Source organism: Pholcus phalangioides, unplaced genomic scaffold, assembly GCF_987345545.1.
Source record: "Pholcus phalangioides strain wild (caught in Gottingen) unplaced genomic scaffold, Ppha-v1.0 ptg000029l_1, whole genome shotgun sequence".
Classification (NCBI taxonomy): Eukaryota; Metazoa; Arthropoda; class Arachnida; order Araneae; family Pholcidae; genus Pholcus; species Pholcus phalangioides.
Window position 1 is genome coordinate 8,169,435 of NW_028301619.1, and position 12,275 is coordinate 8,181,709.

Genomic DNA, 12,275 nt, shown 5'->3' on the forward strand with positions numbered 1-12,275 from the left:
CAAAAATGACCCGTATAAATCATGGTGGCAGAGCTTTGCGGCAAAACTCGTAACATGGGCAGATAAGTTATCCAGAACCATGACAACCATGTGAAATCAGAGGAGTTCAGTGAACAACCCCCGATTGATAAACTTCTCAGTTCTAGCGCTTACGCGAGTGCAAGCCAACTGTAAAGAATTTTGTTGCAGTGAAACCAACTACATCTTTTTCTAATTATGTCACAAAGGAAACAACTGTAAACACTTAAATATTGTGGGCACTGAAATTGCAGAAAAGGGAAAAATCTTTTATTTCTTAATTTTGTTCCATTTTTTCTTCTCCATCAGGCGTATTTGAAAAAGCATAAATGTGTGTAAAAAAATCTACGATTATGATGCCATTATGATATTGTAATTAAAATTATTAATTTCATAATTAATATAAATAATTTTATAATTAATTTTTTGTAAATTTTTATTAATTTATATCAATTTTTTTATTCAAAAAAACCTGGAATTTTTTTAAAAATTCACTGGAAAACCCCTGGAAAAGTCAGGGAAATTTTTTTAGGAGAATGAGTATGAACCCTATTTAAAAAAGTTGTTAGGTTCAATTTTTTTATCCTACTGAAGAAAACCAATTCTCTATTTCTATGTTTTCCATGTTAAATTTAACTCGTTTTACATGATTTTGTCTTGCACGACGACTATTTTGTGGAACCAATTAATTGCATAAAGTGAGGAACGCTTGTATGTAAGAATAGTTTTTCACTTTCAGATTGTGATTTGAAACATAGATAGCAGAGAGAGAATCTGAACATACACAAACTCAACTTATTTTTAAATTTTAGCTTCTACAAAAACAATTCTGGTCCAGCTGTATGGGTAAAGTATGTGATTAGGCTTAAAATACTATTTCACCCCCCCCCCCATACCTCACCAAAAACAAAGATTTTTATAGTTTTATATAATTATATTTTTATAACAGTTTTTATTTATGTATCAATTCTCACTTTGACTAATAGGTGCCACCTAAAGTTTTACTCACTGCTTGCCAGCTGTTCATGTCATTCACTACATCAGTTCGAGCACCTATTCTGTTTTCATGGACTGAATTTAATGTGATGTTCACTGAAGTTTGTGGTGAAAGAATTCATCATCTTACTATGGTATAAATGTGTTCATTTTTTGAAAGTTTCTAAAGCCCAATCATTTATATGTGTTGGGATATAACTTATAAAATCATGAATTGAGAATTTATTTATTTACACATATGCTTAATTTATTTAGATATAAATTTTCATTGAAAAAATTTATGATAATGAAACACAAAGTAAAATTTAATTTGATATTATAATAAGGGACGATTTATATTTCCTCTGCAATGCAAATATCAATACAATCCACAATATATATAGACTGTTTGATATTTTTCAGCATCATTAATTAGGATCTACCATATTGATTGCGTGACATTATGGTTATTTATATTTTTAAATAACACATTTGCCTGTCAAAAAAATATTAAGAATATCTTTAAAAATTCATCTTAAAAAGTTATGGTCCCAAGTAACTACTTGATATTGGTCTCATTAGGGAATTACTATTTGTGTGTGTGGGGTAGGAGTGGTGGAGAAACTTTTTTTTTTTGGAAATGTAGGAAAGAAAGAGATGACCTTCAGTAATTTTTCATCTGAATGTTGATTATGATCAGGAGAAATCTTCAGAAATAGTGATAACGGTAAGTTTGTTTTCTTTATCCTATTTTACGCATTGAATTAAAGAAAATTAAAAAAATTTTTAGACATTTTATTATTTTTTATAGATTTTAGCAATTAAGAAAAGCTTACAATTCTTTAAAGTAACCAGCTATTGATTAGTTTACAGTTAGTGTGAATGATTACACAACCCAGTCTGTTATTCCAGACTGGGAATCAATATGATTTTCAAGGAGGCAATTTGATTTGTATTGGGAGAAATCAAGGATTTATATGAAAATTTATATTTGATCAAAAAATATTTCTTAGAATTGAAAATTCTCTGATATTCAATGGGACATTTTTGAATTAATGAAAATTAATTTCTGATAATCATTAAATTAATGAAAATTCATATCCAATGAAAAAATTATTCAAAAACTGATGAGAAAACAATTTAAGTGTCTATAAAAAGATATATTTAATGTAAAAATTATCTCAGAATAAATAGAATTCTCTAATAATGTAAGGCTTCCTATTTGACTAGGCACCTTGCCCCCATTGAATCCACCTATTAAGACGTCAGGATGTGAATGAAGATACCACAGTGAGACTTGTTGGCCATTGAGCTTCACAGAATTTTTTTTGGATCCCACTGTTTTAAAGGTGGAAACCAGGCCTGTCATTCGGGGGGGGGGGGGCGCCCCCTCCCGGTTTTCCGGTTTTTGAAAATACACTAAACATGATATATATATATATGTATATACACATACATTGAGTATGTGTTCTTTGGCCCCCCCCAGGAAAAAGTTGAAATGACGTACCTGGGGTTGAAACCCCTGTTTTTGACCAGGTTAATAATTTAAGCAGGACCTCCTTTTTGGAGGAGAAAACACCCAGGGTAATTTTACATTTGAGGAGGGTGGGGGAGCACAAAAAATCTCTCCAAGGAAGTTTTGAGTTTGTATAACCTTCATAAAACGTTACCAATTCACAAAAATTGGTTGTAACAGTATTTAAATATTTTTTCCCCAATTTTGAAGCTTGGAGTTGAAACTGAGTGCTCCCCCCCCCCCCCCCAAATGTGCCTCTTAAAATGGGGGAAGCATCAGAATTTTACAAATACTTAGGTTGAGAGAATCACTCGTTATAAGTAAACCAATTTTGATTCTAGCAATTTTTTTTTTTAATGGATGGACTTCACCAGAAATTTTTTTATGCAATTGGAAAAAATTATCTTGCAATTGGATTGATTAAATATATCTATTCTATACATTATCAAAATAAAAACTTGGAGAAATCAATTCTATTTTTTTTTTCATGAAGGTTCACCAATATATTTTTGAGTTTGTAATCAATGTTTCACGTACTCCATCAATCTGCATTTTTTTCCTCTTACTTTTTTTTTCACCATTGTATAAAACCAGAATATAATCTCAGGTGAAATAGATTGTTTTTATTATTCGTTATTTTACTGATTTACATCCAACTAAATTTGACAACACTTGATGTGAAATAATGAGCAGTGTTCACCCCCCCCCCCTTTTGGCATATATTTTTCATATTTTTTGAGCAATAATTGTAATTGAATACTTTTTTGCTGACTTGTGCAGGTTTCACACAATGCCAGGAGGTCGAACAAGGTTTCAGGAGAAATGGTTCGAAGAGAAAGATGATAGTTGGAATATAGGAAGCTGGTGCAAAAAAGGAAGAACCGAATGGGAAGCATACTGTCTTGTGTGCAATTCATACCTGGCAGTTTGTAATGGCGGCATATCAATACTCCGTAATCATTCTTTACGGGAGAAACATATAGTTGCAGCAAAGCAGCTTAAGGAGCAAAAGAAATTGGTGGATTTCACGAATAGCAAAGACGAAGTGAACACTCCCGAGAGCTTTTCAAATGTTGATCAACTGGTGATTAAAGCAGAAGCACTGTGGTGCATGAAAATTGCACTTCAAATTTTTCTTTTGCATCATGCAAAGACATTATTCCACTGTTTCAAGAAATGTTTCATAATGATGCTGTTGCTAAAAAAATGCAACTGAGTGACAGAAAAATTTCATATGTTCTCTCAAATGGATTAGGCCCATATTTTCGTGATGAATTTTTATGTGACATCAAAGCAGCAGCAAAAGGCAATAATTACTTCACTCTGGTGTTCGATGAAATGACCACAAGTCAAATCAAGAAGCAGTTAGATATATTTGTGAGATTTTGGAGCACAAGAACAAATAAAGTGGTTTCTGGCTACCTCACTTCCATCTTTCTTGGGCATGCCACATCAGAAATAGTGTGCAACAGCATAATGAATGCTCTCAATAGTTTTGATATACCTTTAAACAAAATACTTATGCTGAGTATGGATGGCCCAAATGTGTGTAAATCTTGCTATTAAAAAGAAGCTCAACAAAGCACTTATAGAATCGGGGTCATCAGAATTGATACACATTGGAACCTGCAGTCTTCACAAAGTCCACAGTTGTTTTTCAAAAGTTCTAGACAACTTGCCAATTGATGTTGATGAATTTGTTGGAGACTTGTTTTCTTTTTTCAAACTTGGTGCAGCTCGAAGAGAAGATTTGAAGAATTTAGAGGTGTTATTAGAGTGTGAACAAAAATTTTTGATTAGGCATGTTAGTTCTCGGTGGCTTACTTTGGGAGCTGTGATAGTCAGGATTTTAGAAATTTTTCCTGCTTTGAAGGAATATTTTCTTGTATTTCTACCAAAAGAGAAGAGCTTTAGCACTGTGCAAAACTATAAAAGATATCTACGTATTTGTATTGTGCTGAAAGATCCATTCACTGTAGCTTATTTAGAATTCCTCTCGGCTCTTTCACCATGTTTGTTGTCATATTAAGAGCTTTTCCAAGCTGAAGGGCCGTTAGTGCATATGTTATATAATAAGATGAATTTGCTCCTTCGCAATATAATGACAAAATTCATGAAGGATGACTGTGTGGGAATGTCTGAAGGAAAGAAGCTCCTGTCAATTGATATAGAAAGTCATGAACACTATAAATCACTCAGACATGGATGTTGGCATGCTGCGGGCGCTCTTTTGTCTGAAAGGCAAAGAAAATGAAATCAAAGAAGCTAAAATAACAATGCGTCTGTTCTTAATCAAATTGAGTAAACTTCTAAAAGATGCTTTACCATTAGCAGATGGGTTTTTTGAGAGATTTAGAGCAGATACATCCTGCTATGAGATCTGCTCAGAATGACAATGCAATAAGGTGCTTGGGCATACATTTGAAACCACTCAGCATTCTGATTGGAACCACAGGAGAAACTTTGTGGTTGAATTTAACTCCATTACTCTTTTTGAAAATAGCACCTATTGTTTGGCTAAACTAATGTCAGGACTATTAGTTTTTTTATTTTATTTTTCTTCTGCATCTCGTATTATTAGAGTCCAGATCCCTTGAATTTCATTAATAAATATACTAAGTCCTTTAAAAGGCTAAAACCAAGAAGGGTTATTTTGCTATCATATGGAGGCAATGGTGCTTTTGTAAACATAACACAACGTTTTTGTGTCTCAAGCGAGTAAGCTGTGCATTTTCACGCCAGTGTTTGGATTATGTATCTCCACATTTAACGAAATAAATAATCAGTTATTATTGTTAAACCAGTTCTTGAAACATTTATGATAAAAATATTTACTACTTCAATTAGATTCATTATTTAACAAAAAAATTGTATATATTATCAACTATTATTGTATATATTATTAACTATTATTGTATATATTATTAACTATTATTGTATATATTATTAACTATTATTGTATATATTATTAACTATTATTGTATATATTATTAACTATTATTGTATATATTATTAACTATTATTGTACATATACAATTAACTATTATTGTATATATTATTAACTATCATTGTATATATTATTAACTATTATTGTATATTATATATTATTAACCTCTGATAAATGTTATTCAGTTCTGTAGGTATCTTATTTCTAATCAGCATTTATGCTCATTATATTGATTTTAATTTATGTACGATATTGCAAACAGTTATTACTTACTTAAAAAGTATTTACTTTTCATTTTTTTCAGCCAAGTATAAAAAATATTAATTAATACTGACGATTTTTTTTCTTTTGAATAGACACAAAAGCTAGTAAACAGATCGATCTCTAACATGCTATTGCTTCCTTGGAAATGCAAGTCTAACCTTGAACAAAATTGGTCAGAACGAATTTCTATCCATTTCACTTTTATTCAAACTATTGCTCAATCTTTAGCATGGGCTGATAGAAGCTCTGGTTTTTTCCTGGACAAGTATGAGAAAGAAAGAGGTTAGTTTCATGCTACCATTTTCTAGTCTTAGAGATTATTTGTATTTTTCACAATCACAGGACAGTCAGTTTGATAATAGTAGTAGGTGATTAGGCATTAAAAAAAAGTGATAAAATGTGACTAATAATAATATGTCTAGTTCTGAATACATGCATATTTTTACTATTTTTCTTCTGCGTCTCCACTTTTTTACTCATTATTTTCATGTACAGTTCAGTAGTATGTCTGAATTTTGTGCTATAATTTTATTAAGTATTTCACAGTAGGCTTGTGATGTAAGACTCTCCTTACACAAGGATACTCAAATCGATTTTGAGTAGCCTGAACTTGAAGAGTTGAGTTACTTGTTCTCCCTCACATAGTACTATTAAAAAAAACTCAAAGTCCAGGAAACTGAGTAAAAACAATAGTCTTTGTTTCACCTTCTGTTCCTGTACCTCATGAACCAGAATAGAAAAAGCCAAATATTCAGCAATGATGATGTTATTATATTTATATATACACTCCGCTATAAAAGGCGAAATAGGAGAAAAATCATGGGTACATACAGTTAAAAGAACATTCATTATGGCCGCAGAACGACAGGAATTTGACTGCAAAACTTCATTCCATTCTACAGGAATAAGGAAAGAGACTTACCTGGAATTAACGATGGTGATTATCCCTGCCACATACATTATAGGAACACTGCAATGTGAGAATGCATGAACCCTGATGGCTGACTTCTAATAACGAAGTAATCAAATTCATATAGTCATCATCATCAACCATTTTCAATGCACTGCTGGATGAAGGTCTCCTCTAAATTTTTCCATTCTGCTCTGTCTGATGCTTTAGCCATCCAGTTGACTACAGCTACTTTTCTGATCTTATCGATCCATCTTGTGTGGGAACGCCTTCTCGGATGTTTAACACTACGGGGTACCAACCCAGAATACTTGTAGTCCTTCTGTTGTCCTGTCTTGCAATATGTCCACCCTATTTCCATTTTAAACGTTTAATTTTTCCCATGATATCAAATACCTTTGTTTGGTTCCTTATCCAAGTGATTCGTTTTCTGTCTCTTCTTGTGATGCATACATCTTTTCATGCTTGTTTGTGTTGTCTGTAGACTGTATTGTCTTGCTTGTGAGTGTCCATGTTTCAGCTCCATAAGTCAGTGCTGGTAGCACACACTGGTTAAAACTTTTCTTTTCAGGCATAATGGCATGCGACTCTACAGAATTACAGTTTTGGCCAAAAGTGCTCCATCCAATCCTGATCCTTCTGTTCATTTCATTAATGATTCCGTTGTCCATGATAATTTCTTGTCCCGGGTATACATAGCTTTCTACTACTTCTATCTGTGTTGTTGAGCAAGATCATCTTCAACGCAAAGGGGTTGGACATAATTTTATTTTTTTGCAGATTCACTTTCGAACCCACCAGAATACTTGCCTTCGGCAGTTCTTGCATCATTTCTTCTAGTTCGTCTGGATTACTGCTGATAAAAACAATGTTGTCAGCAAAAACCAAATGGTTGAGAAATTCTTCATTTATTTTAATTCCTTTGTCATCCCAATCCAGTTTCCTGGAGAAAAAGAGGATATCAAGAATCCAGTTCCTATTGTAAAGAAGAACCATCTTTGTGTTATTCAAATGTTCAGGCAAATCCGATTTTGTGAGACAATTTGTGAACAAAGTATCTAACATACCGGCAAATTTTTCTCTTGCTTGTTTAACAATGCCTATTGAAATACCATCTTCACCTGGGCATTTTCCCTTTTTTCATGCATCTTATATCCTTGTAGACTTTTTCTGTCAGCACAGGTGCTACTTGTGCAAATTCTGCTCCTTTTCCTCTGTTCTGATCCTTTTCTTCATGTTTGTATAGAGGAGCGGTTCTCAACCTTTTTTGACTTGCAGAGCCCTTTCTAGCATATAATTTCTATAGCTGAGTCCCATAAGCCTATTTTTCATTTATTCATCAAAGTTAATGATTTATTTTTGTTTAAGAATATTTATATATATTTTTTCAAATAAACTTTTTTTTAAATTTTTTTCTCAAGCAGCTGCAGAGTCTCTGGGGAGTGCACCGGTTAAGAACCGCTGGTATAGAGTATTGTAAAATTCTGCAACAATGCTATTAATTTTATTTCGATACTTTGCGATGGTCCCATCTTTCCTTTTTAGTGCAAAAATTTCCTTTCTCCCAACACAGTTTTCGTTTTGCCAATTTTAAGCTTCTATTATCTTCCAGTGTTTTCTTTACTATATTGCAGTTAAACTTCCTGACATCTTCTGTAATCTAATTTCACACCATCTTACAAAGTTCTGCATATTCCACTTTTGATTTAGGGTCATTCTTTTTAATCTGAAATTCTCTCCGGTCTTTCATCAGTTTTTTTTTTTTTTTTTGTTTCTTCTGTTATTTTCGTCATCGGTTTGATTTCTTTTTCTCCAGCTACTTCTTTTGCTACTTTCAGGGTATTGGTTAAAGTTCTGTTCATCATGGTGCCATTTTGTCTATCTTCAGTGGCATTATATAACAAATCAAATTGGTTATTCAGCTCTAACTGGAATTTATATCAATGTTCTTGAAGATTTGTCATATGGATGACAGTTTTTGTATTTTTGATAAGTTTTGCTCTTTCCATTCTAGTGTTAAGCATTATTCTACATCTCACCAGTCTGATCACTTCATGTATTGAATTTGTTGAGAACACTGCAGTCTTGGATCATATACTTATTAGATAGGATTTAGTCGATCTTGCTTGTTCCAGTTGGGCTTCTCCAGGTCCACTTTCTTTGGGGTTTGTTCTTAAAAAAAGAATTCATGATGCATAACTGTTTGCTCTCTGCAAATTCAATGAGTCTATTTTCTCTGTCATTTCGTTCACCATAACCATGACTTCCAACTGAGCTTTCACCATTTCTTCTTTCTCCAATTCTAGCATAATTCACATACAGAATATCCTTTATTTGAAGGAATTGTCAGTTTTATAAGATGGAGGAGCTTTAATTTGATAAGAGCTGACTAGGCTGTTATTGTACCAAGGAATATTCTTTGTTTACCTTAGAGGGGCATGGAGCTTTCCCATGCACTCCTACACACGTGTGTGTGTGCATGACCCATATTTACATTATACATATTCCAGTTAAGATCGATTCCCTTAGTGGCGCAGTGTTAAAGTGCTTGTCTAACACTCTAAAAGTTGATGTCAGGTCTGGTAGCTCGATCCTGGGAAAGGACATAGGTGATAAGTAATTTTCCTTAGCAAGCCTGAGGCAACCACCAATAGATGGCACCTTCATTTCTGACCCAACCAGTAGTAAATTGTTTTATGGTAATATGACCAGAGTTGGTGTATGGTAAAGAAGTTGAGAGGGATTTTATGGGGTTTCATCGCATAGGCAGAGATGGTCTGAAGTGAAGAAGTCTGGGGGTGGCACGATGATGATTGCTGGGGGTATGATGATATCCATTCATATATATGCAATCAGTCTGCTCTGCCTTTGACTCTGGGAGGGAGGGCATTGCCCCCTCCCACCATGCTCCCTTATTTTTGCCCATGTTGCATCAGGGAAATGTTTTATGTAAATGTTTCCGCAGTATCTTTTACATAAAGCTCTGCATCATCTGCTAAGGTTATCAATTTTGTATTTGGTTGGAAATTACATAAATCATCTATATAAATTAAAAATAATATAGGGCCGGTACAGATCCTTGAGACACACCCTTTTTCATTTCATAAAAATTATAAACTTCTCTTTGAATTACAATTGCTTTGTTGCATATAATAGTATGATTTTAACCATCAAATTATGTTTCTCATAACTTATGTTAAGAAAAGTTCAATTGTTAAAATGTGTGAATGCACAAAAACACACACACAAACACTCCTTTCCAATCTAGGAACACAGTTATGGAATATTTGTTATTGTTGAATCTCTCTCTCCATTGTGTGTTTAGATTGGTGCTTCTAACTCTTGTGACCCACGGTTCCCTTACCCTAGTCATAGTTCATCTGCAGTTCTCCAAAACAGTCCTGTAGATAGTTACACCCATAAAAGAACCACTTAAAAGTACTGGAAACTAGAGTGTGGCAATATTGGCAGCATGCTGCAATGTCCCTGACAAGGGTTGGTAAAGTCCCTAGGACCTGCAACACGCACTTTGAGAACCACTGATTTAGATAGTTACATCTGGTATTATCTTTTTTTCTTTTATTTCTTATCCATATTGCTTAGATGAGAAAATATTTCATCTATTTAGGAAATCTAGAATTTGGTTTTTTTGTAAATTTTTCAGTTACTTATTGAAAAACTAGAAGTATTGATATTGGACTGTAATTTATCAAATCATTACTATCTCCTGCCTTATATATATAGGATGAACAAGAGGAATTCAGGGAAAGATTTCATTCAATGCAGAATGATTGGTTAGGTTTTTATTGTAATTTAGTCATATTGCGAAATGATTTTCATAACTTTTGGGGTATTATTTTAAATGCCTAAACTTGTCAAGATTCAATTTTATTTTCAATTATTGATGCAAAATATAATTATTTTTATATTAATCATTTTCAGTGAAACCACGTATATCCTGGACTCTTCGTGTTTTTAGTGACCTAATATCAAACATGTATGATGCACCATCAATTTCTAAAGTATATTTTTATCAGTCATTTCAATGTTCTGTGACTGCGATTGAGTCTTTACTAAACATCTACATCGATGACACAGGTAATTTGTTTCTTCTGTTCCGATTTCATATTTAGTTTATATATGTGTGTGATAGCCAATGTCCGAAGTTTGATCCTATTGGAAAAATGGCTGATCCCTTTGTGAAATGCCTATAGCATGTATGAGAGCTCAAAAGATAGCTGTGATAACATACATTTTTTGTAAACTGCGTATTGTATCACTTACAGATTGTGTGTGTCTCACATTCTTTCAATGTTATCGCCAGTCATTTTTATGGCACATTGCCACAACTGTGGAAGACAGGATACTGGTGGCAGCAGCATTCTTAAGGATTTTTCTAGAAGAGTACTAAAGCCTGTATGAGTAGAATGATCCGGGTATCTTCTAAAAGGTTTCTTGAACTTGAGAAATAGATCAAAGTCACAGGAGCTTATGAGGGACAATAGAGATGGTGTTCAAGTGTCCCTCCTTTCAGTGAAGTTAGTTTCTCACTTGCAAGAATTAGTGGATTGCAACCTTAGTTTCCAAGCCAACATATTTTGCCTTGAGATGTACTACCTTTTCTTATTTTTTATGTATAGTTTATTACAACCCTGTATACTCACACACATATTAATTTTACTTACTACAAATTTTGTTTTTGAGACAGGAATGAAAACCAAATATGTTAATTTCACCAACTGTTTTCCTTTGACTTTTAAATTTTGACTTGTATCAATCACATCTGAATTATAAAAAATGTCAAATCAATATTTTGCATGAATTGATTAGAAATACGGTTTCCAACTCATTCAGGAAAAACCACTAAGATTGGCTGAATTGTCGCAGATCTTTGCTGAACTTTACTTCAGTTACAGGTCATTACCGAGGAATTTATTTTTTGACATGAATATGTGTTTTAAATCATCTGATACTGGATGCATTTGCAAAAAGTTGTGTAACAAAATTCTTTAAACGCTCATATCTTCAAAATTATTCAGAATCCATCAGTATTTTTTTCAGTCAGTAGATCTTGTTAAGTCAAATCCAATGGTACAACTCTCAATTTCTCTGATACCTCTTTCTTCCGGTCCGCATACCAGACTACCAGGGAGTGATAGGTGAAAATGAAATGTGCTGTGAGATAAAGGAGTAGGCGTTTTAGTGAAATAAAAATGGTGGGTAATTTGTGTCTTATGCCCATAAAATAAGGACATAATAAATCAAAGACATCTCCATATATGAGCCAGCCCAGACAAGGCCCAAAGGGCTTCATGTAAGTTAATGTTTAAGCTGTTATTTCAAACTTAGTTTGAGGCCTTAGAATATCATTCTGTCCATGATGTTGACACATCCCTTGCATTGAATCTTGACAAGAGAGGAGGTTATTGAACTCTAGCCCAGGTGTTCCGAAATTGACCTTTTTTGCTGTTATAAATTTGCTGAGCAAAATTGTTTCAATAAGTAAAAAATCTCACTCCTTGTTCAGGGGTGGGGTTCCACAAGAATAAAGTATGTGGCCCAGAGAGAGCCATAGCCAAGACAAGATTTACAGGATGTCTATTGTCATGGAGAAGTCACGAAATAAGAAAGGGGGCAGATTTTTT

At 33.4% G+C, this 12,275-nt stretch overlaps 1 protein-coding gene across 1 annotated transcript in view; it reads left to right on the forward strand.

Moving 5' to 3' along the window:
- The window catches only part of ebo (exportin ellipsoid body open), a 295,439-nt gene that overhangs the window by 209,524 nt on the left and 73,640 nt on the right, over window positions 1-12,275 (forward strand). The window contains exons 16-18 of the mRNA XM_089252540.1: window positions 1,005-1,148; window positions 5,813-6,002; window positions 10,573-10,728. Coding sequence (XP_089108666.1) covers window positions 1,005-1,148; window positions 5,813-6,002; window positions 10,573-10,728 — 490 coding nt within the window. The remainder of the gene's footprint in view (window positions 1-1,004; window positions 1,149-5,812; window positions 6,003-10,572; window positions 10,729-12,275) is intronic.